The sequence below is a fragment of the Sorex fumeus genome, unplaced genomic scaffold, assembly GCF_029834395.1.
Source record: "Sorex fumeus unplaced genomic scaffold, SorFum_2.1 ptg000232l, whole genome shotgun sequence".
In the NCBI taxonomy this organism is placed as follows: domain Eukaryota; kingdom Metazoa; phylum Chordata; class Mammalia; order Eulipotyphla; family Soricidae; genus Sorex; species Sorex fumeus.
In genome coordinates this window covers 772,418-800,222 of record NW_026606289.1, presented here as the reverse complement: position 1 = coordinate 800,222, position 27,805 = coordinate 772,418, and the positions used below count along the sequence as shown (strand labels likewise).

The 27,805-nt window shown below is 61.8% G+C and overlaps 2 protein-coding genes across 2 annotated transcripts; one reads left to right on the top strand and one right to left on the bottom strand.

The window, feature by feature from the left end:
- The first annotated feature begins 577 nt into the window (after positions 1 to 577).
- SLC6A8 (solute carrier family 6 member 8) lies at positions 578 to 6,247 on the top strand. The gene is made up of 13 exons (XM_056108689.1): positions 578 to 1,435; positions 2,693 to 2,824; positions 2,996 to 3,245; positions 3,427 to 3,559; positions 3,832 to 3,966; positions 4,051 to 4,154; positions 4,237 to 4,361; positions 4,458 to 4,570; positions 4,646 to 4,783; positions 4,867 to 4,969; positions 5,061 to 5,161; positions 5,279 to 5,449; positions 5,530 to 6,247. Exons 1-13 carry the CDS (start codon positions 1,174 to 1,176, stop codon positions 5,668 to 5,670), a joined length of 1,908 nt encoding a protein of 635 aa, XP_055964664.1. The 5' UTR covers positions 578 to 1,173; the 3' UTR covers positions 5,671 to 6,247.
- Positions 6,248 to 8,722: 2,475 nt separating this feature from the next.
- Positions 8,723 to 27,521, bottom strand: BCAP31 (B cell receptor associated protein 31). The gene is made up of 8 exons (XM_056108714.1): positions 27,436 to 27,521; positions 26,739 to 26,846; positions 25,099 to 25,199; positions 20,382 to 20,529; positions 10,286 to 10,421; positions 9,625 to 9,748; positions 9,197 to 9,297; positions 8,723 to 8,969 (listed from the first exon to the last, which is right to left on the bottom strand). The coding sequence occupies exons 2-8, from the start codon at positions 26,828 to 26,830 to the stop codon at positions 8,931 to 8,933; spliced, it is 741 nt and encodes a 246-aa protein (XP_055964689.1). The 5' UTR covers positions 26,831 to 26,846; positions 27,436 to 27,521; the 3' UTR covers positions 8,723 to 8,930.
- Between the last annotated feature and the right edge of the window lie 284 nt (positions 27,522 to 27,805).

The following is a 27,805-nucleotide window of genomic DNA, read 5'->3' as shown; positions in this document are numbered from 1 at the left end:
GTCTGTGCAGCCGCCTGGCACCAGGGGGCAGCGTTGCCACCGTCCGGCCTGAGCCCCCAGCTCCGCGGGGCAGGGATGGGGGCGCGGGGTCCCGACCCCTTCCCATCCGGGCGAGCGAGTGTGGCACTCCCGAGCTGACCTCCAGCGGGCAGAACTGTGTCCCGGCGTGGTGCGCGACGGGGGGGCGGCGGGGAGGCACGGGACCGAAGCCGAAGCCCAGCCCCGGGACCCCCCCGCGCAGAGCCCCCGCTCGCTCCGAGCCGGAGGCGGGCGGCGGTACCCACGCGCGGCCCAACCCCCAGGTGGCGGCCGGAGGCGGGCCGGAGATGGGCAGGAAGGAGCGGGGACGGGCAGAGGGCGGCGAGGATGGCGCGGGCGCGGGGGGCGCCGGTGCCGGGCGGGGGGCGCGGCGGCCGCGTCCCAGGTAGCAGCCCCGCGCGCCCCGCGGGAGCGGCGTCGGCGCGGCGGGCCGGCCGCGCGGGGCGGGGAGACGGGAGGCGGGGAGGGGGAGGGGGCGCCGGCGTGGGGGTGGGGCGACGGTGACATCACCCGGGAGCCGCTTCTTAAGCGGCCGCCGGTCGGGCCGGGGAGGAGAGGGCCGGTGGCAGCGCGGTGGCCATCGCTGTACCGCCGCGGCCCGACAGCGGCTGGAGCCGCCGCCGCCGCAGCGCAGGAGGGGCGAGGCGCGCCGGCCGCCGGCGGAGCGGGTGCTGGTAGGGGCGCGGCGGGAGCGCGGGGCGCCGCCGGGCGGGGGCTGGGGGCGCGGGAGCGGGCCCCGCGCCGGTCGCCGCTCGCAGACAGCCGGTGCCGATGCCGCCTGCGCTCCGCTAGGCTGAGCCTCGGGCCGGGCGAGCGCCCGCCGCCGCCGCCCGAGCCGCGGGCAGAAGCCTCGGCCGCCGCCGCCGCCGCCGCCGCCCGGCCGGACCCCGCCGCCACCCGCGCGCCCCCGGGCCCCCGACACACATGAGATTCTTCAGGCTCACTTTCAAGTGCTTCGTGGACTGCTTCTGACCGCGACTGCCCCTCCGTCCCGCACCCCGCCCGCCCCGTCCCCCGGCCCGGTCGCCCCGAGGCCCCCGGGCGGGCCCGCGCCTTCGGGGCCCCCAGAGCCCCCCACCCGTCCGCCCGTCCGCCAGCCCGCCCGCCCGCCCGCCCCGAGGCCCCACAGGGGCCATGGCGAAGAAAAGCGCCGAAAACGGCATCTACAGCGTGTCGGGAGATGAGAAGAAGGGCCCCCTGATCGCCCCCCGGCCCGACGGGGCTCCGGCCAAGAGCGACGTCCCCGCGGTCCTGGGGGCGCCCGGAACCCACCTGGCCGTGCCGCCGCGCGAGACGTGGACACGCCAGATGGACTTTATCATGTCGTGCGTGGGCTTCGCCGTGGGGCTCGGCAACGTGTGGCGCTTCCCGTACCTGTGCTACAAGAACGGAGGAGGTGAGCGCCTCCGCCCTCCCGGGGCGCAAGGCCAAAGTCCGGAGGGGGGGCGGAGAGGTCCCCGCGGGCCGGCCGAGGCGGGGGGCCGGCATCCTGGCTGCCGCTGGAGGGCCCGGCCTGGCAGCCTCCACCCCCTGGCGGGTCATGTGCTTGGCAGCAGGGGGAGGGCGCCCCGAGGCCGCTGCTTCCCCCAGACCCGGGGACTCCAGGGCTCGCCCGCGGAGGAATTGGCTGCCGAGGGGTGGCAGGGGTGGCCGGGACGCGAGGAGGCGAGGTCGGGGCCCCAGGGGGGGGCGCACAGAGGTGAAGAGTCCTGGCTGCCCCCGCTGCTGGCCGTAACAGTGGCACATTGTGTGGGCCCCCACGTGTGTGCACACGAACACACACACACACACAATGGGCCACTCTGTCCCTCCCCTGCCCTCCCCCGCCCCTCAGCAGCCGGGAAGCTGGGGTGCCTGAGCCAGGCTTGGGAAGCCTGCGGCCTGGGCTGCCTGGCGCCGCCACTGGACACCCTCCCCGGTGCCCCGTGCCCGCCCACCCGGCTCGTTGAGCCACAGCCACAGACCCGTGGATCCTGTGACCGCCCGAAGAGCCAGGCCGGGTGGGAGGCTGCTGTGAGCGGGCAAAGGGTGGGAAACTGAGGCTCTGAGCACCGGGCTCGGCCCAAGGTCACAGCCAAGAAGGATGCTTGGCAGGGCACAGCAAGCGGCCGCCAAGCCCCGTGCGGCAGGGCAGAGCCGAGGGCCCTGGAAGCAGCTGGCCGGCCCAGCTCCCCCAGCCCCGAAGCCTTCTGGGCCCCGGCGGTGCCTGCCCTGCTCGCTCCCTGCCAGCCTGTCCCCCACCCAATTCCTTCCCGTCTGTCAGTCCTTGCTCACTCACACCTGCAGACACCCCACGCACTGCACCCCTGGCCAGGACTGCTGCGTGTGCGCACGCACGTACGCACGCAGATGCGCGCGCGCACACACATACACACATACACACACACACACACACACACACACACACACACACACCCTGTTCGCTGGCCGTACATACAGAGAAAGGGGCTCTCCCAGGCAGGCCCCGGCCCGTGCCAGCCCTGGTGAGCATGCGCACTGTCACGCACGCCTGTTCCTTCCTTCGCTCCCTGGCAGACGGGGTGGCTGTTTGGAAGCACGTGTGTTCTCCGTCCCGGTTAGGTCGCCCTAGGTGGCTGGCGGGGCTGGGGCTGCTGGGAAGTTCCAATGCGCCTTCACTCTGCCCCGCCCCCAGGAGTGTTCCTCATCCCCTACGTCCTGATCGCCCTCGTGGGAGGCATCCCCATCTTCTTCCTGGAGATCTCTCTGGGTCAATTCATGAAGGCCGGCAGCATCAACGTGTGGAACATCTGTCCCGTGTTCAAAGGTGAGTGTGCTTGCTGCACCTCCCCGGGCCCCAGCCCCCCCCATCACTGTCCCCCGCATGGCCCTGGGTCCCGCTACTCCTGGGCACTGGAGAAGGGAGCCCGGGGGTGAAGGAAGCGCAGCTCTGGGGAGCCCACAGCGCAGGCCAGGTGCTGACGGGCTCCCTCGCCAGGCCTGGGCTACGCCTCCATGGTGATCGTCTTCTACTGTAACACCTACTACATCATGGTGCTGGCCTGGGGCTTCTACTACCTGGTGAAGTCCTTCACCACCACGCTGCCCTGGGCCACGTGCGGCCACCCCTGGAACAGCCCCGACTGCGTGGAGATATTCCGCCATGAGGACTGTGCCAATGCCAGCCTAGCCAACCTCACATGTGACCAGCTTGCTGACCGTCGCTCCCCAGTCATCGAGTTCTGGGAGTGAGTCAGGCGCTCCGGGCACCTGCTCCCGGCCGGGCACTCCCCCCTGCTGCAGGCCCAGCTGCCTGCGCGCGCGAGCGAGCGAGCGCCCCACAGACTCTGGGCTGCGGGAGGGGCAGCACCACCGCGGGGACAGCTCCCGGGGGCTTGGCCCGGCCCTCACAGGCTCGCTCTTTCCCAGGAACAAAGTCCTGCGGCTCTCGGAAGGGCTGGAGGTGCCAGGGGCCCTCAACTGGGAGGTGACCCTGTGCCTGCTGGCCTGCTGGGTGCTGGTCTACTTCTGTGTCTGGAAGGGGGTCAAGTCCACGGGAAAGGTACATGAGAAGGGCGGGGCAGGGGAGGTCACCGCCAGGGGCTTCTCTGGGTTGGGAAGTCCCCTTCCCCTTCTCTCTCTTCCTTGCTCATGGGCTCACCTGCCTTCCTGTCCCCGGGGCCCCACTTGGGTAACCCACGCTCAGGTTCCCTGCCAGATCCGAGGTGAGCAGGGGTCACACGCACACACACGCACACACACTCGCATGCCTCGGGGCAGTCTGAGCTGCAGTGCTGGGGTGCTGGGGTCCGCCTGAGCCGCCTGGCCCCCTAGATCGTGTACTTCACCGCTACATTCCCCTACGTGGTCCTCGTCGTGCTGCTGGTGCGTGGAGTGCTCCTGCCCGGCGCCCTGGACGGCATCTTGTACTATCTCAAACCCGACTGGTCCAAGCTGGGGTCCCCGCAGGTGAGCTGGGGCAGACGGGCGGGGGCGGGGGAGGGCGGGCCACCCCGCAGGCCCCTCACGCCAGCTCCTTGCCGCCCTCTCCAGGTGTGGATTGACGCAGGGACCCAGATTTTCTTCTCTTATGCCATCGGCCTGGGAGCCCTCACGGCCCTGGGCAGTTACAATCGCTTCAACAACAACTGCTACAAGTAGGCCTCAACCCTACTCCCTGCCCCTCGCGGTGCCAGGCACCCCGGCCAAACGTGTCCCTCTCCTCCCCTCTGCTCACAGGGACGCCATCATCCTGGCACTCATCAACAGCGGGACCAGCTTCTTCGCCGGCTTCGTGGTCTTCTCCATCCTGGGCTTCATGGCCACAGAACAAGGCGTGCATATCTCCAAGGTGGCAGAGTCAGGTACGCGCGCCCTTCCGGGGCTCACGGTGACCTCTGACCCTAAGCCCGCAGCGGGTGCCCTGGCTCGAGCACGGCTGACCTACACCTGTCCCCCAGGGCCTGGCTTGGCGTTCATCGCCTACCCCCGGGCTGTCACGCTGATGCCTGTGGCCCCGCTGTGGGCTGCACTCTTCTTCTTCATGCTGCTGCTGCTCGGCCTGGACAGCCAGGTTTGTGGGGGGGGGGGGGGCAGGGGCCAGGGAGGTGGGAGCAGAGGGCGGCCAAGGCCTAACGCTCCGCTGCAGTTTGTAGGCGTGGAGGGCTTCATCACCGGCCTGCTGGACCTCCTGCCGGCCTCCTACTACTTCCGCTTCCAAAGGGAGATCTCGGTGGCACTGTGCTGCGCCCTCTGCTTCGTCATCGACCTCTCCATGGTGACCGATGTGAGTAGGGGCCCGGGGCGCCTGGCCCCCTCGGCAGCCTCTGCCCCTCCCTTGACCTAGGGCCGCCCACCCGCCTGCGGCAGGGCGGCATGTATGTCTTCCAGCTCTTCGACCACTACTCGGCCAGCGGCACCACCCTGCTTTGGCAGGCCTTCTGGGAGTGCGTGGTGGTCGCCTGGGTGTACGGTAGGTGGGCTGCACGGGCAAGCAGGGCTGGGGGCTGGGCAGCGGGGCAGGCCTGGGGGCACCAGGGTGACCGACTGTTTCCCGGCCCCAGGAGCTGACCGCTTCATGGACGACGTGGCCTGCATGATCGGGTACCGCCCGTGCCCCTGGATGAAATGGTGCTGGTCCCTGTTCACCCCGCTGGTCTGCATGGTAAGGGGCAGGGCCAGGGCGAGGGGTGAGCCTGGCGCCCCCACTGCTCTTCATGGAAAGGGCCCGGGGCCAGGGCGGGGGCACCAAGGGCCCCCTAAGCACCGCCACCCCCCGCAGGGTATCTTCATCTTCAACCTGGTATACTACAAGCCGCTGGTGTACAACAACACCTACGTGTACCCGTGGTGGGGCGAGGCCATGGGCTGGGGCTTCGCGCTCTCCTCCATGCTCTGCGTACCCCTCTACCTCCTGGGCTCCCTCCTCAGGGCCAAGGGGAGCCTGGCGGAGGTGAGTTGGGGCCAGGCGGGCGGGAGCACGGGAGGCAGCGGGGCGCCGGCGGGGACACTCAGCACCGCCTGTCCCCACAGCGCTGGCAGCACCTGACCCAGCCCGTGTGGGGTCTCCACCACCTGGAATACAGAGCTCAGGACTCGGACGTCAGGGGCCTGACCACCCTGACCCCAGTGTCCGAGAGCAGCAAGGTGGTGGTGGTGGAGAGCGTCATGTGACGGGCCGCACCAGCAAGTCCTCCTGTAGCCATAGCAGCCCCCGCTTCGGCCGCCCCCACCCCTCCCGCAGGGGCCTGCCTTTCCCTGACACTGCTGGGGTCTGCCGGGGGAGGGCAGGGACCAGCACGAGTGCGCACTAGAACTTTTTTCCATTTTTAATAAAACGCCAAAAATATCACACAACCCACCAAAAATAGATTCCTCCCTGCCCCCCCCCCCAGCAAGCTGGTGTGCACGCTGCTTCCCGGCCCCCCGCCCGCCCCGCCTCCCTGGCTCCGTGCGTGCCCGGGGCTCTGGCCCCAGAGGCAGTGGCGCGGCGGCCAGGCGAATGGCGAACGTCGCTGGGCTGGGCGAAACCCGTCTCCCCATCCCCACTCTAGACGCTTAGAGAGCCAGCAAAGGGACCCGCGGTTCCCGCGCCCATTGCCACCGACACCCATTGTGTGAGCCTGTGTGTGAGTGAGTGCCTGTGGCCTGGGCGCCGCCCTCCAGCCCAGCCGCGGGGAACATCAGTGTGAACGAGCCTGCGGGCCACGAGGCTTGTATTTTGCACATTTTATAAAAACTGGGAGAGAGATTTCTGCTTGTATATTTCTTAAGAGAAAAATAGCCCTGACCCCTCTCCTGGCCACTCCCTGTGCCCTTCCACCCTCCCTCCTTCCTCTTTGACCCCAGCCAAGGAGCGTGAATTTATAGATCTAATTTTCATAGGCAAAACAAAAGCTTCAAGCCATGCGAGTCTCTTGTGTGGGGACGCATGTCGAGTCCTCAGTGCTGACTGGGGCGGTAAAACGCACTCCCCTCTGGTCCCCCGGCAGCCCCGGGGCATAGGGCTGCTCACGGGGCACGCACAGGTCTCCCCTTCCCCTTGCCCCTGGGCTGGGCAGGCGGGGAGGTGGGCACCCTGCAGAGAAGGGACCCGCAGGGTCCCCGCCTGCTAGCTTCAAGCTGATGCACTTGGCACGCCCCAAGGCTCTCATGTAGCAGCTTTAACTAACCCACATCATGTCACCTCCAATCCCAAGCGCAGACGTGAGAGAGGCCACCCAACCCCCGTGCCTGGACCTGGGCTGGGGGTGGGACTGGGGGAGGGTGGGGCGGGGTGGGCGGGGGGTTGCATTCTTACTGTGCCGAAAAGCCGCTGCAAACATAGCAATAAAAACATGTCATTTTCCAAAGCCGCCTCCTGACCTCTGCGGGGGTGGGTGGGGCGTGGCTTCCGAGGGGCACCACGGGCAGGGGCAGGAAGGAAGGCCTTCCCTCAGGAACTGCCTGGCTGGCCCGGGAGGCGGGAGGAGCTCCCACCCGTGAGCAGTGGCCTTCCCAGGTGCAGAGCACGGGAGCGGGAGTCCCAGAGCCCAGCGAGGCAGCATGGGAAGCCTGGGCTGGGGGCGGCTCGCCAGGTGCAGCGGCACCAGGACAGAGGTCTGGGGTGCGGTGGACGTGGAGCGAGTGGCGGGCAGACCCCAAGAGTGCAGGGGTCCTGGCTGCTCTGGGCTCTCAGGTGACACTCAACTGGCAAACGCAGAGCTGGCTGGGGCAGGAGAGGATCCTGGGTTTGGGGACCAGATCAGAGGTCCAGAGAGAGGTGGAGGAGGGGTGGCTTGCCGAAGTGAAGAAAGAGGGGTGCAGGCACCCCAAACTTCCGATGGGTCCACATGGGGGGGAAAGGCCACTTGGACTCAGCTTGAAGCCACGTGTCACTGATGTGGTCACAAAGGACCCATGATGTGATTCCCCAGGAAACCAGCACCCCCAGACAGTAAGTGCAGAGTGGGGACAGCTGTGGGTCACGTGGCGTGTGATGCCCTGAGGTGCGCCTCATCGCCCGTCCCCAAGCAGCTGTCTCAGATCCGGGGCTGCTCCCGCAGACTCGGGGGAGAGATGACTTGGGGGCTGGCCCTTGGCCCTCCAGTGAGCTGCCAGTAGGGTGTAGGGTCCCCGCAGAGCACAGCCCTCTCCGACTGCACAGACCCACTCTGGGGTCCTGAAGGCCCCGACTCTGCATCCAAGGCTGCGGGCAACTGGCTGCCTCCCGGCAATCTCCAGCCTGGCACCGCCGGCAAACCATGGCCATCCCAAGCCCCATCTCTGCTGCCTGCTCACGAAATCGCTCTGGGAGCCGGAAGCCCTCCACTCAGTGCATGGGATGTTCCCAAGCAGGTCCGGGCAGCAGGCTCACTGTGTGCGTGGACTTTGCCTCAGGAGCCCAGGGAGGCCCAGGGAGCCGGGGACACTTCCTGGAGAAGTGGCACGAGCCTGCAGCCCTGGCAGGGCACCAAGAGGGTGGCACCAGGCCCTCCCCTCGGACACCACCCCCGACTGGCCGGGAAGGGGCGACACTCCTTGTGACAGCCGTGGGACACTGGAGAAGAGAGCTGGCATCCTGGCCAGGGCAGGCAGGAGTGGAGCGGGAGTCGCCCCACTGGCCGTCAGCACCAGCTGCAAGAGTCCCGAATCTTTGGGAAGCCCCCTCCACTGCCCTCTAGCCCTGATGGCCACACAGGATGTACGTGGCAGGTGGCAGGTCAGATCTGGTACAGGCCAGCTGTGAGGACTCAGTCCTGCTTAGGAAAGTTGCCAGCTGGAGTCAGTGGGGAACCCCAGGGAGCCACCACCAGTTCCAGGGGGCAGGACGGAAGTGGAGTGGGCCCCACCCCAACCAGAACCCCTCTCTGCTGCCACGCGCTGCCCACGGCTGGCCGCAGGTCACTGCCAAGGGCAAGTTTTCTCTGACAGCTGGCATTAGTCAGAGGTCATCCTGCAAATCTTCACGAGGAGGTGGGGCAGGGAGTGACAGTGGCACCCGGCCACCTTCTCTGTCCCCAACAGGATGATAGGCGCAAGCAGGCAGGCCTCTTGGCCACCTGGTAGCCCTACTGGCTTCCTACATCTCCCCCAAGTGCCAAGCCCCAAGGAGATGACAGACCTGTCCCAAGGAGCGAGACGGGGGCAGGGGGCACTGGAGCTGGCAGCAGCAGAACACAAACCACCCGCCCCCCAGCCCCAAGATGGGGGCCTGTCGGGGAGCGCTCACTCTCCACAGCCTCGGTCTACACACACTCCGTCCCCCAAACGGAGAACAGATTCTTTATTGACCCCAAGATGAACACTCAACTGCCTCTTCATACCCTCTCGATAGTGCCGAGAGAAGGAGCCTTGGGCTCTGAACTGGAGCATGCAGGGAAGTGGGGGGGGAGGGCGCTGAGCCTCAAGGCAGCACGAGCAGTGGAGAGCCCCGTGCAAGGAGGCGCCAGGCCTCACTCCTCCTTCTTGTCTGTGGGCCCATCAACCGCCGCCTGCAGGGACAGAAACCGCAGAGCGCCAAGTTAGCGGGGCCTCCCGCCTTGAGCTCTCCACCTGGGGGCAGCGCCCAAGAGCCTGCCCGGATGGCCCTACTGGGACCCGGCTGGCACTCAGGCCTCGAGCTGCACCTCCGCCCGCCCCACGCCCCCATCCCAGCTCTCCTGACGGGGACGCCCCTTCCCTGCCTCCCACGGGCACTTCTCCGAGGCGGGGGTCTGACCTGCAGCCGGGCGTGCTCTTTCAGCAGGCGGTCGTACTCTTTGGTCAGGCCCTGGGACTGCTTGCGCATGGCCAGAGCCTCGTTCTCGGCTTTCTCCAGCTCTGGGGGAACAAAGCCAGAGAGCACAGGCTTGAGGGCGACCTACTTGCTGGAGACAGGCCCCAGGCCCGAGCGTGGGAAGATGTCGCCTCGAAGTGGGGCGGGCTGGCCAGCCAAGCTGATGGGAACCGGCCACACTCAGCGAGGACAAAGCTGACCGGGTGGGGGAGGGCAAGCAGGAGGCAGGGCGGCCTGCCTGTGGACCCTGGTGGGCGGGGCTCTGGAAACGCTGCCTGCGTTCTCTTCTCCCCACCTTGAGCACTACGCCCCCCGCAGGGCTGGGCAGGGAGTCCTGGGGCCCTGGGCCGCCTGCGCATCCGGAGACTCACTCTGCTTGCTGACGGCCAGCTCGTCCTTCAGCTTCTTCACGTCGGCCTTCAGGGTCCGGTTCTCCTCCTCTACGTTCCCCAGGTTGTCCTTGCTGTCCAGCTTCCCGCCGCCGGCACCGACCGCCTGCGAAGACAGCGAGCAGGGTAGACGCCCGAACGGAGGTGCTAGGATTCCCCAATGGTGCTGGGCACCGGCCCTGGCAGACACAGTGCAGAGCGGGCCTGCTGCTCAATCCCAGGAGGAGGCCCGGCCGCTCCACACACGTCGGCAGCCATCGGTGACTCAACGGCTGTCTGGTGACTTCCAGTCACACCCCACTGACCACTGACCAAATACTTTTCTTTCCTTCTTTTCCTCTTCCCAGGCCCCGTCGCTCAGAAAGGGCCTGGCCCTTCCTGCCCAGCGGGGCTCACCTCCTGACCTGCCTTCTGGGTCCGGCCACTGCCCAATCCCGCCTCGCCCCTCCCCCTCCCGGCTGAGAGCCTTGGCTCACCGGGGAGCTGCTTGCAGCCCAAGTCTAGGCTGGGGGCAGCAGAGAGAGGTGCCCCTGCCCCTCAAGTCCCCAAGAACTAGAGGGCACCGGTCGCTGACATGCCCTTTGCCCCCAGGCACTCCAGCTTTCCAGCCCGTGCGGGGGCGGGAAGGCGGCGCAGCACACACCTTCTTCAGCTCCTCGTTCTCCTCCATGTACTTCTTGGCCGCCTCGCTAGCGCTCTCCGCCTGTTTCTTAAATGCTTCGTTGGAGGCCAGCAGCGTGGCCTGCTGGGAGATGAGTGTCACCACGCGCCGCAGCAGGCTGAGGTTGTTTACAAAGAAAAGGGCGAAGTGAGCAAAAGACAGAGGAAAAGGGTTGGCGCGCGCCTGCTCTCAGTCACTCCCCCACGTCTGCCTCCAGCCCAGACCTGCCCTCCTGGATTGCCCGGGTAGCCAAGCGTGAGGCTGCCCGCCTGGATCTGGCACCAGGGGAAAGGTGGGGCTGGGAGGGAAGCGTCTTCCCGTCCCGAGGAGGAACGGTGCTCGGAGCGGGCCCAGGAGCCAGGACGCTGCCGCCTGGGTCCGCTCGTGGCCCCAACACTCGGGCTGCTCCCTCGTCGGATCTTGGGCCCGGCAGACCGCAGCCGCTCCTCAAGGTCAAAAGGGCGAGAGCACCGTGGCTGTGCTGCCACCCCATCTCTGGGAACCCAAGGCCCCCGCTCGGGACCACAGCACCTTCGTGAGCCCCGGGCCCCACTCCCAAGCGAGAGAACGAGCTGGAATCACCAAGAGTCCCCACCCCCCTCTCCAAACATGTTCCTACAGGCAGCCGCCAGAACACGTCTGTCAGGTACATTGCCACACGGTCATCTCGGGCTGGGACAGAAGGCACAGCGCTCAGCTCACGCCACCCGCAGCAGCCATGATGAGCACACGGGTGGCAGTTCAGGGCACGCACTGCTCCAGTTCCCGGCAGGCGCTGTGGGCCTGGCAGAGCGACGGCGTCTGGCAGGGAGGAAGGAAGGAAGGAAGGAAGGACTCCCTCCAGCTCAGTTAGACTATCAAAATGGGGCGCCCGCCCACCGATCCCGCACGCCTGGGACAGCGGCCCGGGCTGGCTCGGCCTGAGGCGGCCGAGGGGGAAACGGTGCTACCCTCGGCATCCCTGTGACAGGTGCCTGCTGTAGGAGACAGAGTGGTCGCAGCTCCAGGCCGGGCAGCCTGTTAGGGGGGCTCCTTGTCAGATCTGGCGCTGGGACGCTTGGGGGGACCCCAGGAGGCGCTGGGGATGAGATCCGGCGGGCGTGCTCCCCGACCAGGGCCCTGGCAGATCCCTCTTGGAAGCGATCACCCCAAGAGAGTGGGCTCACAGGGGCTTCCTGGTTTGGGGAGAAGCTCAGGGGCCCCTGACCGTATGCGGAGCGCCAGGTCGTTGGTTCCTGGCAGGAAGAGTGAGTTTCCAATGACATGTGGTCTCTAAAATTAGCAGCTGGGACCTCGTGGCCCAGGGCTCAGGTTTCCCTGTTTCAGCCCCTACTGCCCACCAGCCTGCCCCCCACTGGGCAGCAGCTCTGGATGCGGAGGGAGCGTGCGGAGCTGCCACACGGCAGCCACCGCAGGCCCACGGGCCTGGCTGGAGGAAGTCACCGAGGGCCTCCCGGCAGGAAAGGCAAGTCTGTGTGTGTTTCTCCCCCAGAGCGTGGCGTGGCGTAGGGCAAGGCGGCTCCGAGGACCCCTAGGAGCACTGCTCCTCCCAGCTGGAAACGGGGTGGGGGGGCATGGGTGCCACCTGGTGGCCCTAGCTGGCCAGCTCGCGGGGGACCGCCCCCAGTAGGCAGGCGGCTGCCACCGGCGGGACTCCAGCAGCACCAAGTGACCCGGGAAGGGGATAGTGGCAGCGAACGCAGCCTCAGCACCCTTCCCAGCTAGGGAGCAGCAAACCGCTTCCCTGTCTGGGGAGGTTTCTGGCAACCAAGGGCTCTCGGCCAGTCATACCTGCTCAGGGTCACACCCTCCACCCAGAGGGGCCCAGCCCGCCCCAACCACGTCCCCTCCGGTCTCACTAGGCCTGTTCATGTAAACGCGCCTTATTCCGCCCCACTCTCCACCTCCCTCCCTCTCAGTGGTGGCCAAGGCCCTGAGCGCCCACTGCATGGAATGCCATGGGGTCCTCAGGCCGAGCGCTTGGCTCTCCAGCCCCCTCCATGGGAACCGGGCGGCCAGCTCTTCCCAGATTGTGACCTTTCTCGAAGCCTCGCTGACCACCTCCCCCCACTTTGGTCCCTCCGAGGTCCTTTTCCCCTCACTGACACGTGGCACTGCTCTGGTCACACTAGGAACTTGCCGTTCCGGACAGACTCCTGGCTTGCCACACGCCCCCCAGGTGGCCACAGCTGGCTCCTCCCATGCCTGGGTGAGCCCGCCGCATCACTGCCCCACCCCCGCACCCCCCTCGCTGCACCGCACAGGCCGCGCCCCTTGGTGAGGTGAGGGGGACAGCACGACGTCAAACCCATGCTGATGAGCCAGCCAGGCTCGTGACTGTGGTGGTAGCCAAGGCACACAGGAAAACACACGTCACCAAGGCCGGGCAGAGCCTGGTGCCCTGGCCAAGTCTACAGGGGGCCCCACAGCGCCCCTCATCCCCGTGGCCTCACTGCTGCTCACCCTTGCACCCCCTGCCCTCCATGTCCCTAACCAGACCCAACACCGCAGGGGACCCTTCTGCTGAGGGCATTCACCAGCCGAGGCATCGTGGGGCCTGACCTCCGAGGGCAGGCCACGTAAAGGGCTGAGTTGCCGGGGCACTGCAAGAGCTGCCGGTCTTCTCTCGCAGGGGAGAAGCCGGGCGTCGGCGGGGTTCCTGAAGACCCAGGGCTGACCGACCGTGTGGGTGCGACGGAAAGGCAGCCACCTTCAGGGTGCGCGCACGCGTCCTTGGCAGACGACAGCCCCTGAATTCAACTTGGCTCACTCGCTCTCGCAAAGGTTGAGCAAACAAGAGAAGGCAGGAAACAGAATCTGTGTGTGGACACGAGCAACAGGCCAGTCACAGGAGAAGACGTGGACGGGCACACGCTCCACACCAACTCTGTCTCTTCCTGCGGGTGACGAGGTCGATGCGCAGAAGCAAGCGGGAAGGGGGGCCGGATCCTGAGGAGCCCCCAGGTGAGCTGGGTAACTCGGGACACCACCCCGGACAGGCAGCTGCCCTTCTTCACTTGTGCCGGACAAGTGAGAAGCTGGTGCCACAGCGCCACCTGTTGGCTTTCCAGGCGGGCTGCCTCAGGGGCAACTGGCCAAGAGAAATGGAGCACCGAGGGGCCGGGAGCCAGGCAAAACACAACAGGAGCAACACGGACGCCCCGAGAGCTCATCCCCAAGAGTCCAGTGCTCAGAAAACAACGAGGCAGGCAAAGACGAGAGCGATGCCTTAATCAGACACAGTGATGGGCAGTCCTGGGCCACTTGGCCTGCACGTCTCCGGCCAAGTGCAGAGACCAAGGGTTGCCTGTGCTTGGGGCCAGCCATGAGCTGGGTTTCTGTCGTGGTATCCAGACGACTTCTTTTGGGGACGGGCGGGGGAGGGGAGGTTGGGCCACACCCAACAGTGCTTAGAGACATACTCGTGACTCTGCTCTGGAATGAGCCCTTGTGGTGCTCAGGGGGACCATATGTGGTGCCAGGGATTCAAACCGGGGTGCAAGGCAAGCAACCTGCCCCACACACTCTCAGGCCTCACAATGACTTCTAACTAGCCATTCGTGGAAACAGAAGGCGAGTACAGCAGATACAGCACTGGCTTTGCACGGGGCCAACTGGGGTCCTATCCCTGGCATCCCACATGGTCCTCCAGCACTGCCAGGACTAATCTCTGAGCATCACTGGGTGTGGCACCCAAACAAACAAAACCACCTAGCCACTGAGGGACTCTCCTACCAGCTGGGGAATAGAGCCCCTGGCTGCACTGTCCTGATCCATGCTTAGGAAGATGTGGCAGCTGCGGACGGATCCAATGACTAGGGCCCCAACTGTGGTCCTGATGCAAGATCACCTTCACACGGTCACGGACTGAAGCCCAACTGACCCAGCAAGCTGCAAGGAACCAGGAGTGGCGCCTGACAGCCAGACGGCATTCAGGAAGGGCAGGCAGGGTCTTGGAGGTAACGCACACAGGGTACGCGTGAGGCCTTCCAGGGAAGTCTCCTCCAGGGGCTCAGTGGCGGTGCACTTGCCTGACCTGAGGCCCTGGGCTGGATCCCCAGCACTGCTATGTGTGTGTAACATGTGTGTCTTGTGCCCTTATTTTATTTTACCCATAAACATGGCGAGCCGTGATTTGCTGCCAAATCATGCACAGCCAGAAGAGAGCTGCAGGTGCGGGAGACACTTGATGTTGGGGACATTTGGCTCTCTTCCTTCTGTTTGCACTTTTGTTGCCCCTGGCGATGCTCGAGGGACTAAGCCCAGTCAGGTGTGTACCCGGCAAGCACCTTACCCACTGTAATAGCTCTCTAGCCCCTACGCTTGCATTTTCGACTGAGCCAGAAGCTCCTGCACACCCCACTAGGTCTCCGCCAGACCCTTGTGACTCTCCGTCCCAACCGGGTCTCCTGTCTCTCTCTGCTCTGCACCCTACCCAGCACACAGCCCAGACGTGAACCCCCTGAGGGCAGCTGCAGGACCAGCAGAGACTAGCACCGGGGTAGGAAAATGCCCCCACCTCTGTCGTTACGCAGGACGATGCCAACAGCTGCGGCTCATTACCCACTCTCATACTCTCATGTACCAGGCACACTGGTGCGACTTGAAGTAAATCTCCTCCCACGTGCAGCCCATGAGAGCTGTGCCATCACTGTGCTCCGTGTTGAGAGTCTGAAGGTGTAACAGGCCTGGGGCCCAAGGCCAGGCTGGACCCTGGCACACGATGCACACCCGGGCACGTCTCCCCGTCAAGCGCAAGCCCCAGAAGCCCCATGGCGCCAACTATGAGCAGAGCCAGAGGCAATAAGCAGAGGTGGCCAGGAGTCGCGTCGCCGCTGGCCTTTCCCCAGGTGGCGCGGAGGGGAGGCCTGTCTGCGGCCATGCCGGATGGCCAAGTGGGGGCGGCAGAAACCCAGCAATCGCTACAACCCGAGTTCAGGCCTTCCGGAATCCAGGGACTCGGGTGGGTGGCCAGCCCTTCAGTGGTGGCCTCGAATGAGTGGCGTTTTAGGGAGGGCTGAGGAAACAAGGTGTGCAACTCAATCGGCAAGTCAGCCGCAAGGGTGCGCTTCAGGTCACTCCAGAGGGGGATGAGGAGGGCGCCCAGGAAACGGAAGAGGAAGCCACAGACCTCACAGTCTGCCCCTGCCTGTCCTCCCAACAGAGGTGCCCCCAGGGACTCCAGCGTCAGAAGCACCTGGATCGGCTTCTTGCTGCTGTAACTCGGGACAGCTCGAGTGGCAGTGCCACCAGTTCAGCCTGGACCTGGGCCTCAAGCTGTCTGTCCCCTTAGGCCAGTCCTTGGCAGAGCCCACTGGCCTACTGGGCACGAGCCCAGGTTCCTGCACCATACCTCGCAAGCTGACAGGGCACTCAGAGGGCAGCAAGGGCCGTGAGTGGGGGCTTCTAAGGAGAGTCTCCGACCGGCTGTGGAAGGGGACCCAGAAGGCTCAGTCACCACCGTGAAAGCAGGAAGGGATGGGTGCACCAGATCATGGGACAGGGTGGCACAGGCTGGGGAGCGTGGCTGGGAGCAGGAAGTCTAGTGGAGATGACAGCACCGAGTGGGGGGTGGCATTTCTAGAACGAGGGGATAGGCAGCTCAGGAGGCGGATAGAGGCAGAAGTGCAGCGCAGCAGACGTCAAGAGCGGATGGAACACAGCTCACCTGGACCCTCACAGACAGGGCAATCAGACTGGCGCTGCGCTTCCTGGTGAGGCCACCCCCACACTAGAGTTACTGCTCCGCGGACCCCAACCTGGGCCTCCTAACCACAATGCATGAACTCCTGGGAGGCACCTCCCTGTCTTGCCAATGGGAGGGAGATTGGGAGGGACCAGAACAAAGGGCACAGCCCAGAAAGGGGGAGAAACGGGGCAGGCAAAGGCACGCTGAGCTCAGGCGCCTCTGGAGAACAGGCCCACCACAGTCCCTGCGGCAGGTGACCACAGCAGCGCTGCCACCTCAGACATCAGCTCCCAACTAGCTCCTGCCTCCCCTCCCCTCCCCCTGGCCAGTGGGGCCTGCGCCCTGCACCCCGGCCCTTCTCCAGACTGTACCCAACCCTTGCTACTGTAGCCTGGGGCTGGCTGCCAGCAGCATTTCACTCCCGTGACTTCATCTTGCTTGGTCTCTGCTTTCACGCCTTCCGCTCTGCTCCCCAACTCCCAAGCACACACCGTTGCCCAACACTCACCGCAACTTAAAACGTGCGCGGAGCTGCTACAAGTACTCACCCAGCACTCTACCACGCGGCGCTCAGGGACAAACTCTGAGTTTGCCTATCCTATTTCCTTCCCACTGCTCAGGCCACCTGACCTGAATTTAGTTGGGTCCTTCAGGGGCCAGAACCCATCCCTGATACACACGCAGCGTGAAGACAGAGGGAGATGGGACACTTCAGACACATCTGGGGCCCAAAGAACCTGGAGCAACGGAAGCAACGGGCAGAGGCACGGAATGGGTTTCCCCACGGCTCACCAAACCACGGCTCCGTGGTCACTGACAGAGAATTCAGCGGCTAGCCCGGAGAATGCCAGAGACGGCCCACTTAGCCCATGACAGTCAGGCAAAATCACAAGCTCCCACGCTGTGGCTGGAGGTGGCCTGCACTGCAGCGGCGTGGGACATCTCTGGAGAAAGAGCAGAGCTGAAGCCTCAGCCCCGGAACCAACATGAAAATGTGCCTGGCACGCAGAACAGAAGCGGGAGATGCCGGTGGGTGTGGTCAAGTCTGCGAAGGTAGACGGCCCAAGTGCATGTCCCTGTGGTTGACGGCATCTCAGAGAATCTGCTTCTGTTTAGTCAAAGCCTTGTCTTCCTCCAGGTGACTTCAGACCGACTCCTCAGCCACTAGCAGGAACTTGAAGTGAGCGAGGTGGGGTGCAGCCGAGAGTGCCGAGGACAAAGCACAAAAGCAATGGGGGTGCCGAGCTGAGCTCCCGGGTAGGTCCCCCTCGACTTCCCGCCAAGAGCCTGGTAACAACCAGTCAGAAAAGACGTCAAGGTGCTCTGTGGGCTCCTGAGGCGCAGGCGAGCAGCCTTCAGCACCCACAGTCCACACCGACACCACAGCTTGAATCGAGATGCCCCAGACCTGGGCCCACTAGGCCCCTAACTCTAGGGCTGCTCCCCGTTGACACAGGGAGTCCCGAGCTCTCACCACCACTCAAATCACAGGAAAGGCACACAATGGCCAGAGCGGGGGCCACCCAGCCCTCCAGCTGTGCCCTTCTTGTAAGCTGGAAGTGTTGGCTGCTTTCCCAAAGTCACGCCTCTGCTCCACACCTACCTAAACCAGACAACATCCCACGACACTCTGGGCACCCCGGGCACCCCTCGCTCTAGCCCCGAGGGAGTATGGTGAGGTCAGGCTAGCTGCTGGTCTCTCCCCAAACACTCTACCTTCTTTAGAAAAAGAACCCTGGGGTGGGGAAATCCACACTCAGAAAGAACCAGAGAGATGTGGGTGAGTCATTTGGAAAAATTGCTACAATGTACTAGTACGTACAAAAGGCAAGTCAAAGCAGAGCAGAACTTTCTAAAAGGAAACAAACAAAAAACCCAACCTCACGCACAGAAATAACTGTGAAAAGACCCAACTGGTACCTGTAGCTGGGCTCGGATACTCGCCTTCCTTTGTTACCTACACTGTGGGTGTGGCTGACTTCACAGCGAGCAGCTTGAACTCCTGTCAAAAGCACCAGCAAACTAAGCGCCATCACGGTGTTTCCCGCAAGCCTGCGAGACTCAGGTGGGTACTGTGTTCTCCAGGCTCCCACGAAGCACTGTCACTGCCACCTGGCGGGAGCAGGAGCGACCCTGGCTCGCATCCCAGGAACCACTTCTAATCCCCAGAGCACCATCAGGGGTTCTCCTGAGCACAGAGCCAGGGCCAGCAGTGCTCTGGGAATGAGACGGTGCCTGGGATTTGAGCTGAGGAACTCAACGCCGTACTGTGTTCTCCAGCCCTATCTTCTTATCCTCTCTGGAGCAACAGCCTGCTCATGTTCGTGGAGCTAAGCTCAGTGACTGGGAGCCTCACAAAACCATTCTCATATGTAGCGACACTCAACCCAGCGAAGGGCTAATGGCTTTCTTGGTTTTGCACGCATGCTGGCACACAGCAGGCCGAGTCAGCGGCTTATCTGCAGAGCACCTGGACAAGAGCTCCTGGGGATCTAGACGGGAACTGGAGTCTAGGGACTGGCTCACTGCGTAGGGGTGGGAAACACCAAGAGGACAGTGCATTCTGCAGAGAAACGCTTCAACTACAGAGTCGACAGGGTGCACCTGAAGACAGCGGGGTGCAGGGGGAGGGCAAGGGATCGGTGCCTGGGTCCCCCTACTAGTGTGCAGGAGCTTGGCTGGGACCTCCCTGCCCAGCGTCTGGCTGCAGCAGCGCCAGGAGACCAGGACACCACGACCCATTTCCAGCCCCAACAGGGCGAGAGAACAAAAGGAACATGGCGCACAGCAGGGTGGCCGGGGGCTTTGCCTAGAAAGGTCAGAACTGAACCAGCCCACACCCCGTGAGCTGAACACTAGGGGACCATTAAGAGGAACTGCAGATCTGGGTGAGTCCCCTGGGAATATCGCTAAGATGTACTAGTGGGTACACAAAGCAAGTCAAAGCAGAGCAGAAATTAGGAAAACAAAGGAAAAACCTAACATCGTGCGTGGCACAGACAAAGTTGTGAGGTGATGCAACTGTTACCTACATCTGAGCCCGGAAAAGGGTCCGGGTCGCTCACTCACCCTCCTTTGTTACCTGCACTGTGGGCTTGACCGCCTTCACAGTGACCAACTCTTAACTCCTTTCAATGGCACCACCAAACTAAGCGCTGTGATGGTGTTTCCCGCAAGCCCACATGGTTTGGGTGGGTACCGTGCTCTCACGCTGCCCTACGGCAAAGGAGAAGTCCTTCCTGGCCACCATCACCAGGCAGGAGCAGGAGCCGACCTCTACCCCAGCGAGTTTCTATGCCTGAAGAGGATAGAAATGAACCGATCTGCGGAGGGCGCATGGAGGCCGGACTCGCGGCTCCTTCCGTGGATGTGCACAAGCCTGGCCTCCTCGCAAGGCCCGCTCTTCTCGCAGCCTTGCTGTTTCCCACTTCCTAGAACCCAGGACAGACCTTTCAGAAGCTGCTTCGGGCCTTCGGAGCTGGCTGAGGCCGCCAGTGAAACCCAGATCCTGCTTTGGCGGCCCAAGGCTCCAGATCCGCTGCCCATTCCAGCCATCATGCCCCCAGCTCAGCCTTCATTTGTCGAGTGCTCTGAGCGCCCAGAACTCAGAACACAAGACCAATTCCCCTGCCTTGTCCTGGCCTGACTGCCGGAAGTTTGAAGTCAACGTTGTCTACAGAGGCCCCGTGACCCCATGTACCACCCCAAAGCGCCACCTGCCACTCCGCAGTTGTGGCACAGTCCCCATGTTCCCCAAACGCCCGGGTGGGTTTTCTGAACACCTGAAACCTAGATGCAAAGTCACTTGCATGTCTAGTGCAAATTCTTCAAGTGACCAGAGGCTGAGGGCAGCTGGGAGGCCACAGTCTTCCCCAGTTTTTGAGTGCCCTACGACAAGGCCCCCCACCCGTCTGCCCTGGTACATTCAGGAACCGGAAGCCCTGCGAGCAGGAGGCAGCGGCGAGCAGGGCCTTGTAGCAGCGCCCACCCAGCCACTTCTGGCCCCAGGGACGAAGGTATCTGGCCTTTCTCGAACAACTGGGCACTGGATGCTCAGTGCAGGACACTTCACATAGACACTCCCGCCAGCACTTTCTAGGAGGCCCTGGGGGGAGTAGGTCTCAGTCCTCTGTACTGTTTCTTTTTCAAAGACAACACAAACACCCAGTTTCTCATCCCAAGAACGGACATAGCATGCAGAACAGAGGGAGAATACGGGTCCTCTCTTGGCTGTCACAGTGCCTCTGGGGGTCAGCTAACAGCTGAGGCCTTGGGGGCTACTGTAGCCGCCTGATCTCCAACAGGGCAGTCAGCTCAAGGCCACAGACTGAGGCGTCAAAGCTCTAAGTTAGCCTGGGGGTCCCTCCCCAGCCCTCAGCCCTCACTCACAACGACAGCAGCAGGGAAAAGCCAGCAATGTAGAGATTCCTCTGGGCACGGAAAAGCTTCATGTGGAAGTGCTCCATGGCCCCAGGGTTGTTCTGGAGGTTCACCTTCTCGGTCACATCGTCATACTTGCGAATCTCACGAATGGCATCTGCGACAAAAAGACGCGGAAGCTGAGCTCCCGCCTGGTCCAACTCAGGCTGCCAAGGGAGGGGACAGTAGCTCTCCCCAACTACGTGGCTCTCCAGGGCGTGAGGCTGACTGTGGCTAGGCGTTGCTAGAGGGCCAGTCCCCTCCCCCCACAACCCCCGAGCCCCATGTTTTACTCCCCATACGTGGACCCCACTGACAGCCCAGGAAATTCCTGTGCATGGCAAAGGGGCACAAGTGCCCAGCAGTCAAGACCCAGGGGATGACTTGTGAAGCTCCCAAAGTCCCCAGCCCAAGCTCTGGTGCCAGCTTGATCCCAATTACAAAAGAAGGTTGTGCCAGAACTGTGGCAAGAGTCTCACAATGGCGGAATCACTCTCCCCTGACAGTGACTGCGCATGTGGGCACTCTGGTCCCTTGTCACCTTCACCTTATCGACTGTCCATCTCCCCCACACGAGACCCCTAACTCAGAACAGGAACCTGTTTCACAGTATTTCCAGGGCCCGGGCCAGTTCTGGGTGCTGAGGGACACACCATGACCGCTGAGAAGGGAGCCCCTGTTCCCGAGAGGCCACCACATGCTCATCGCTAACTCAGAGCACGAACCAGCCCACGTCTACAGTTGCATCCCCGGCCCCCCACCCCAGGGGGCTGTGCCAGGCAGGTCATGAAGAGCTCCGTGGAAAAGGCTCACTCTCCCCGCCCCAGAGCAGCCAGGGAGCCTCGTCTGCTTCTCATCTCTCGGCTCACACCCCTGGCATTTACACTGGTCTTGGGGTTACATCTGCATCCCAGGGAGAGTACAGGCCAACGAAGTTACAGGTCATAGCCTGACTTGTTTCAGGCTGCCCAGTTCTATCCCCCCAAACCCCATTGCTGACAACCATAGGCGGGGGGCTTTTGGGGCTGGCTAGGTCAAGAGGGTGGAGGCTTTGTAAAATCAGTGCTCTGAGTAGAAAGCCCAGGGAGCTCCCGCACCCACTCCTCAACTGAGGACACAGTGAGCAGAGACGTCTATGAACCAGCCCACAGGCCCACCTCCCCGACACTGCTCCTGCTGGCACCCCGAGCCCAGACTCTCCCACCTTCACAATCGACAGAATACAACCGTCTTACAGAAAACTCCCCATCATGGGACTCCGGTTTCAGGAGTCAAACTAAGATACAGAAAATGGAAAACTCTTGCGGGCTGGAGAAATAGTACAGGGGTAGGTAGGGAGGTTGCCTTGCATGTGGCTGTCTGGGTTTTATCCCTGGCATTCCATACGGTCCCCCGAGCCCTGCCAGGAGTAACCCCTGAGCACTGCTGGGTGTGACCTCAAGACAAAGGCAGAAAAACAAAACACTCTGAAAACTCTTAGAACCTTGTTCACCAATAGTACCACTATGGATACAGTCCTGTAGTAATCACCCGAGTGTGAGCCAATCCAAGGGAGCCTATCCAAAAGGAATTAAGATGACACTATAATCATAACAGGCAACTGCACAACCTTCACAAAGAATGAGAATGCTGGACACAGTGGGGAGAAGGGTGCTTGTACTGCATGCAGCAGGGTTCGATCCAGAGCACCTCATAGGGTACCCAGAGTCCACCAGGAGAGAGCCCTGAAAACAGAGTCAGGAGTAAATAAGCACTGCTGGGTGTGGTCCAAAAACCGTCCAAAAATCAAAAACAGAAAAAAAGAGAAGAATTCTATAAAAGGGAGCTGGAGAGACAGCACAGCGGGTAGGGTGTTTGCTTTGCATGCGGCCAACCCGGGTTCGATTCCCAGCATCCCATATGGTCCCGTGAGCACCGCCAGGAGTAACTCCTGAGTGTAGAACCAGGAGTAACCCCTGTGCATCGCCGGGTGTGACCCAAAAAGCAAAAAAAAAAAAATACTATAGATAGAAAAAGAACAATCCAAACCAGCATGCAAAGTGAACCAAATTCAATTCCAAACAGCAGGCAGTGGGCAAGAGAGTTAGCTTAATTGGCTGAGTGACTGCATGCTTTGAATTTGAGAGGCCCAGGTTCAATCCCTGGCACTGCAGGGTCCCGTGAGCAACACCAGGAGTGACTCCCAAACACAAGGGAGGTGGGAGGCAGCAGGGGAACTCCTGAATGCTACTGTTTGTGGCCCATAAAACAACAAAAAAAGGGAAAACAGTAGAAAATAGTAGAGAAATTTTAATGTTCCCACCAGACATTATCAAGTATTAAGGGCAGTTATCTGGGAGGTGTGAATTTTGGGAGACTTTCACTTTCCAGACAGAATTTCTAAATAAAGAAATAATGATGTATTATTTGGGGGACTAAAGACATTTCGGGGTCAGGCAGAGATAGAACAGGGGCTAAGGAGTCTACATTAGATGTAATCTATTCAGGTTTGATTCCTGACCCTTCATGGTCCTGAGCACAGCTGGGGTCACCCCTGCAATAGCCAAAGCAATAGGCCCTGAGCACTGCTGAGTGTGGACCAAACCATGTCCCCCAATAAAATCGAACCAAATAAAGACACCCATGTTTCTAAGTGACCTGCATCCAGAAACCCCACCTCCCAGAACCAGCTCTCTCCACAGCCAAAAGCAGACTGGGAAGGGGCACTGAGAAGCAGGCTGGGAAACTGATAATGGAGTCCAGGTAGGTCACAGGCGCGTACTGGCCTCTCCAGTGCCCTGCCCTGCTGAGCGGAGGCGGAAGTTGCACAGGCTGCCTTGAGTACACGGGTTCCCCCACACCACTCACTAATACTGGCTACAGGCCCACTTGTATTCGCTGAAGGCTCTGCGACTGTCTTGTGGTTATCTTTTCTCTCTTCTCCAAAAAATCATTAAAAACTTACATGAAGGGATCAGACCAGAGTGACAGTACAATAAGACGCTTGCCTTGCAAGTGGCACACCTGGGTTCGATCCCCGACATCCCATATAGCTTCCCTGAGGACTGCCAGAAGTGATTTCTGAGCACAGAGCCAGCAATAACCCCGAGCATCACAGGGTGCAGCCCAAAAAACAAAACAAAGAATAAATAAAAATGAAATGAATCTATAACAAATCTTGTGCTCAGCACTGAAAGAATTATTAAACTCTACTTGTTGTGATGAGACGCATATTTCAGTTTTTGTCATTCTCTTTATATCGCGGGGGCCAAGGGCATATCGGGTGGTGCCCAGGGTCTATTCCCGGCCCAGGAGTGACCCCTAGCCATCACTGGGGGACCACATGGCCACAAGCAAGGCAAAGTGCCTCAGCCGTCTCTCTGGCCCTGGTTTTGTGTTTTATTATAACTTAGGTTGTGCTTCTTACCAGGAACATAGACGTGGTCATCATAGCTGGAGTGTCTCTCCATTTCCAAACAGTTCCCGGACCCCAAAAGAACAGCACCATGGCCAACTACTGGGTTCTGCAAAGAGCATCCCTAGCCCACCCGAGTGGAACAACCCTCTTCCTGCCCCCACCCCATGCCCAAAAGCAAAATCTCACATGTTCATTTCCAAATCTCCGTAGCCCGCTTTTCAAGCTGAGGGGTGAACACGCTTTGCTCCCTACCCATTCTAGGCTCAAAGGCCACTCAGGAGAGAGCCCTATTGACAATGTTTGGCTCTTGGGCTTTGCCAAGTATTTTAAGAAAGGTGATGTCTGTTGGAAGCTGACACTCACTGGCGTGGCTGGTAAGGGATAGACCAAATCTGGCCTGTTTGGAGAAAGTGCTGCCTGAACAGATCCCTTCTGGCCCTGAGGCATCGGGAAGGAGAAATGTCTAACGCTGCAGCTAGCAGGCAGGGCTGTGCAGGTCCCGGAGTCTCAGCAGCATGCTGGGAGAGTTTCTGCTAAGGACTCAGGGAGAAAGACATCTTGCTGAGAGATGCGGTCAAGACCTGCAGCCAAGTCAAACCAATACTGCTGCCCAAGCAGGGCACAAGGAATCCACTTAGCATAGCTAAAAAGGACCTTCCGCCATCACACTCAAGCTTGAGTGATTCCTCTGCTCTCCAATCACACTGGCTGGCAAGTCACAGAACATTTACCTCCAGACAGAGCACTCTGGCCCCTGGTCCACTCCCAAGAGTGTCTTGGATCTGTTTGTCTTTCAAGCCCCTGCAGCTGTGCACCTCAATGTGAGGTTTCTACAATTTCAGAGCTGGAAGGAGAGGTTTGGAGGTTTGGAGTGTAACCCCCCCAAAACATACTTCCAGAGACCTCATGGTCCCCAAATATGACAGGACACTGTAGTTTCCAGCCCAAGGAGGCTTCTGACTGGTTCTAGGCCTGTTTCGGGCAATTACAGAGCAGAGCGATGCTGCCCAAGGACCCGAGGGAAACAGTGCCTGAGCCCTAGGTCTGTATACTCCTGTTTCCCTTTCTCTCAGTCCTGGCACAACCTGAGAAGATGCCCCAAAACATGAGCGGGCCCTCCCAAAGCTGCTAGGCAACTGGAATGCCCCGCCAGGTGAGTCAGCACCCCGCCTCTTTTGGATGAAGAGTGTCTCCTCCTCAAGACAGACAGGGACTCCTGAGAGACCATGGCTCTGTGCTTTGCAGCGGAGACAGAGCAAAGGGCGAGACTCTCAGCCACGGGGCACTCACCGATAAACAGCAGGACAAGGATAACAATGAGAACCACAAAGAAGGTATTGCCGTAGGTCACAACCAGCAAAACAAGGCGGGATTTGAAGACTTTCTGCCACCTGCCAGAGGAAGACAAAACAGATAGAGGCTGAGGGAAAGAACCCTCAGGAGAAAGGTCCTCTGATCCAGTTATGCACTCTTCTCCCGACAGCTGAAGAGCCCACAGAACACTCGGCTTCAGCTGCTTACAAATCTCCAACCTGACATCTGTTTGGGAGCAATTTAGAAAAAAAAATGCATGTTCATGTTCAAGTACAGAAATTTGTAGACAACCATTCTTATCGAGTGGGAGTCTCAGAAGGAAAATCTGCTTCTCTCATCCCCCTAGATAGATTTCAAAATGCTCTGCCCCACACGTGTTGTTTAAACTGTTCATGTGACCGATCTGGGTTCATGGAAGCATTCAGCACCCTGGGTATTTATGACACAGATCCAAGCCTCTCTTCATTTCCTCCACTGTTTTTGTGGCCCTATTCAGCTAGCAGAAAGAAGTCTGCAGAAGTGGTTGATGCAATCACAACACCATCGCCAGACCTCAAGAATATCAACGAGAATCCCTGATTATCAGAGTCGAGTCCCAAAGTCCACTGCGAGCATTTTTTTTACTAGTTGGTTAGTGTCAAGGTGGCCTGAGTAAGCTTTGAATCTGCATTTAGTGTTAAGTGGGCTGGAGCGGTAGGGCGTTTGCCTTGCACGCAGCCAACATGGCCAACCCGAGTTCGATTCCTCCGCCCCTCTCGGAGAGCCCGGAAAGCTACCGAGAGTATATCGCTCGCACGGCAGAGCCTGGCAAGCTCCCCATGACGTATTGGATATGCCAAACACAGTAACAACAAAGTCTCCAATGGAGACGTTACTGGGCCCGCTCGAGCAAATCGATGATCAACGGGAGGACCTTTACTTTACTTTACTTTAGTGTTAAGTAACTTAACTCTCTTATTCTGCTATTCTCCCTTATCCTTTGGTTTTTCTCTTCCCCTTTTACTTTTGGTAGAAACCAGGCTGGTCTACAAAGCCCCCCAAATTTCAGGTCCAACAGAGCTACCGGTGCTGCGCACAGCCTCCGGACTGTACCAGGCGTGGATGGCCCCAGGTTGGGGCATCCTGGCATGAGGACTCCCCTGGAGGCAGCAGGGGTTTCCCAGGGGGCCACACCAGGGGCTGCATTTCTCAATAAACCTTTTTCGGGTATCTGCAGAGGCCGCCTTATCTGAAAGATCCTAATTGAAATCAGTGTTCCCAGGCCGATGTAGCATTAAAAATTCATTTTCTCTTCACTGTTAACAGCTCCTGTCTGTTCAGTGGGCCTCTGGCCTCATCCGCCACAGAGTGAGTAACGCTCAGGAGGCAACTACGCAATGCTGGAGAGAAGGCTTAGGAGGACAGAAGTCACCAGGCCGGCAACAGGAGCCTGTGGTGCCACCCCCTGCCCACCAGGGCCCCAAGGGGAGGCGGGGGAGCCGATGTGAAGCAGGGCTGTGTGGAAGGCTGGCAGCCATCCCCGCCGGCACCCCTGCCACCCCCAGCCCAGACAGGTTTGACCTGTTCGCAGCTGGCCCCGTGTCCCACCACCTGCACACCCGTGCCAGGGGCCGTACCTTTTGGGCGAAATGAAGGGGATGCATAGAAGCAGCACCACAAAAACCTCTGCGTAGAGGAAGGTGGCCACGGCGGTCCACTGCAGACTCATCCTGTCCCCGAGTCTCCTGCGGGCCACACAGGGGCAGGAGTTAGGGAGCCAGCAGGGCCCGGCCGCGTCCCACCCCTCAGCCCCGGTACAAAGACCCCACTTCGGCCGACCCCTCGAGCCCTTCCTCGCGGGCGCGGGCCCTGGCGGGGTCAAGGAAGTGGCTCGGGCCGGAGGCCGGCACTGGCCAAGGGACGCACTTTCGCCCCAACCGGGGCTGAGCCGCTTCGCCAGCAGCTCACTTCGAGAGCTCGCGCTGCCCCCCGAAACACGACCCCTAAGGGTGGGAGCCCGGACCCGGCGCCTCCCCATTCATAGAAAGTTCTAGTACAAGCGCGCCCGAGCCGCCGTCCGCCGGGGCGTTCGTCCAGCAAGAAAGGGCCCCGCGCTGAGGTGGCGCGGTCCCTGTGGGCTCCCAAGGCTCCCCCGAAGCCTCGGCTGCGGGTCTGGCTCGGCGCACCCGCAAAGGGCTTCCGTGGCCGCCTCCGCGCCACGCACCCGGCCGCCCTCCCGAGTCTCCCCGGCCAGGCCCGGATCCCGACCCAGCCCTCGTCGTTCCCCGCGGCCGTCGCGGCCCCTCGTCGACAGACCCGGCCCGGAGCGCTCACCGACTTTCCCACAGCCTCCGCACACGCCCGGCAAACACCGACAAACTCTCCCACCACAGCTCTGGCCCCGCCCCTTCCCCCCAGCCGGAAACCGGAAGCGCCGGGACGCTCCGCCCCCTCTCCTGCGCCGCGGTTCCTCCCAGGGCCGCTTCCCGCCCCGCCCCTCACACTCGGGAGCAAGCCTGGGAATGTGGGGGAGGATGGGTGGGGCAGGGCGGAGCCTGGCGCGGAGGCCTCTCTAGCCCTCCGAGTCATCCCTCCTCTCTGTGGTCCAGGGAAGAGGCGGGGCCCAGTCGTGGGGCGAGAACGGGGTGGGGCGCCCCTCCGGGCCCCGCCTCCCGCCCCTCCTCCGCCTCCTCCCCTTCCCCGG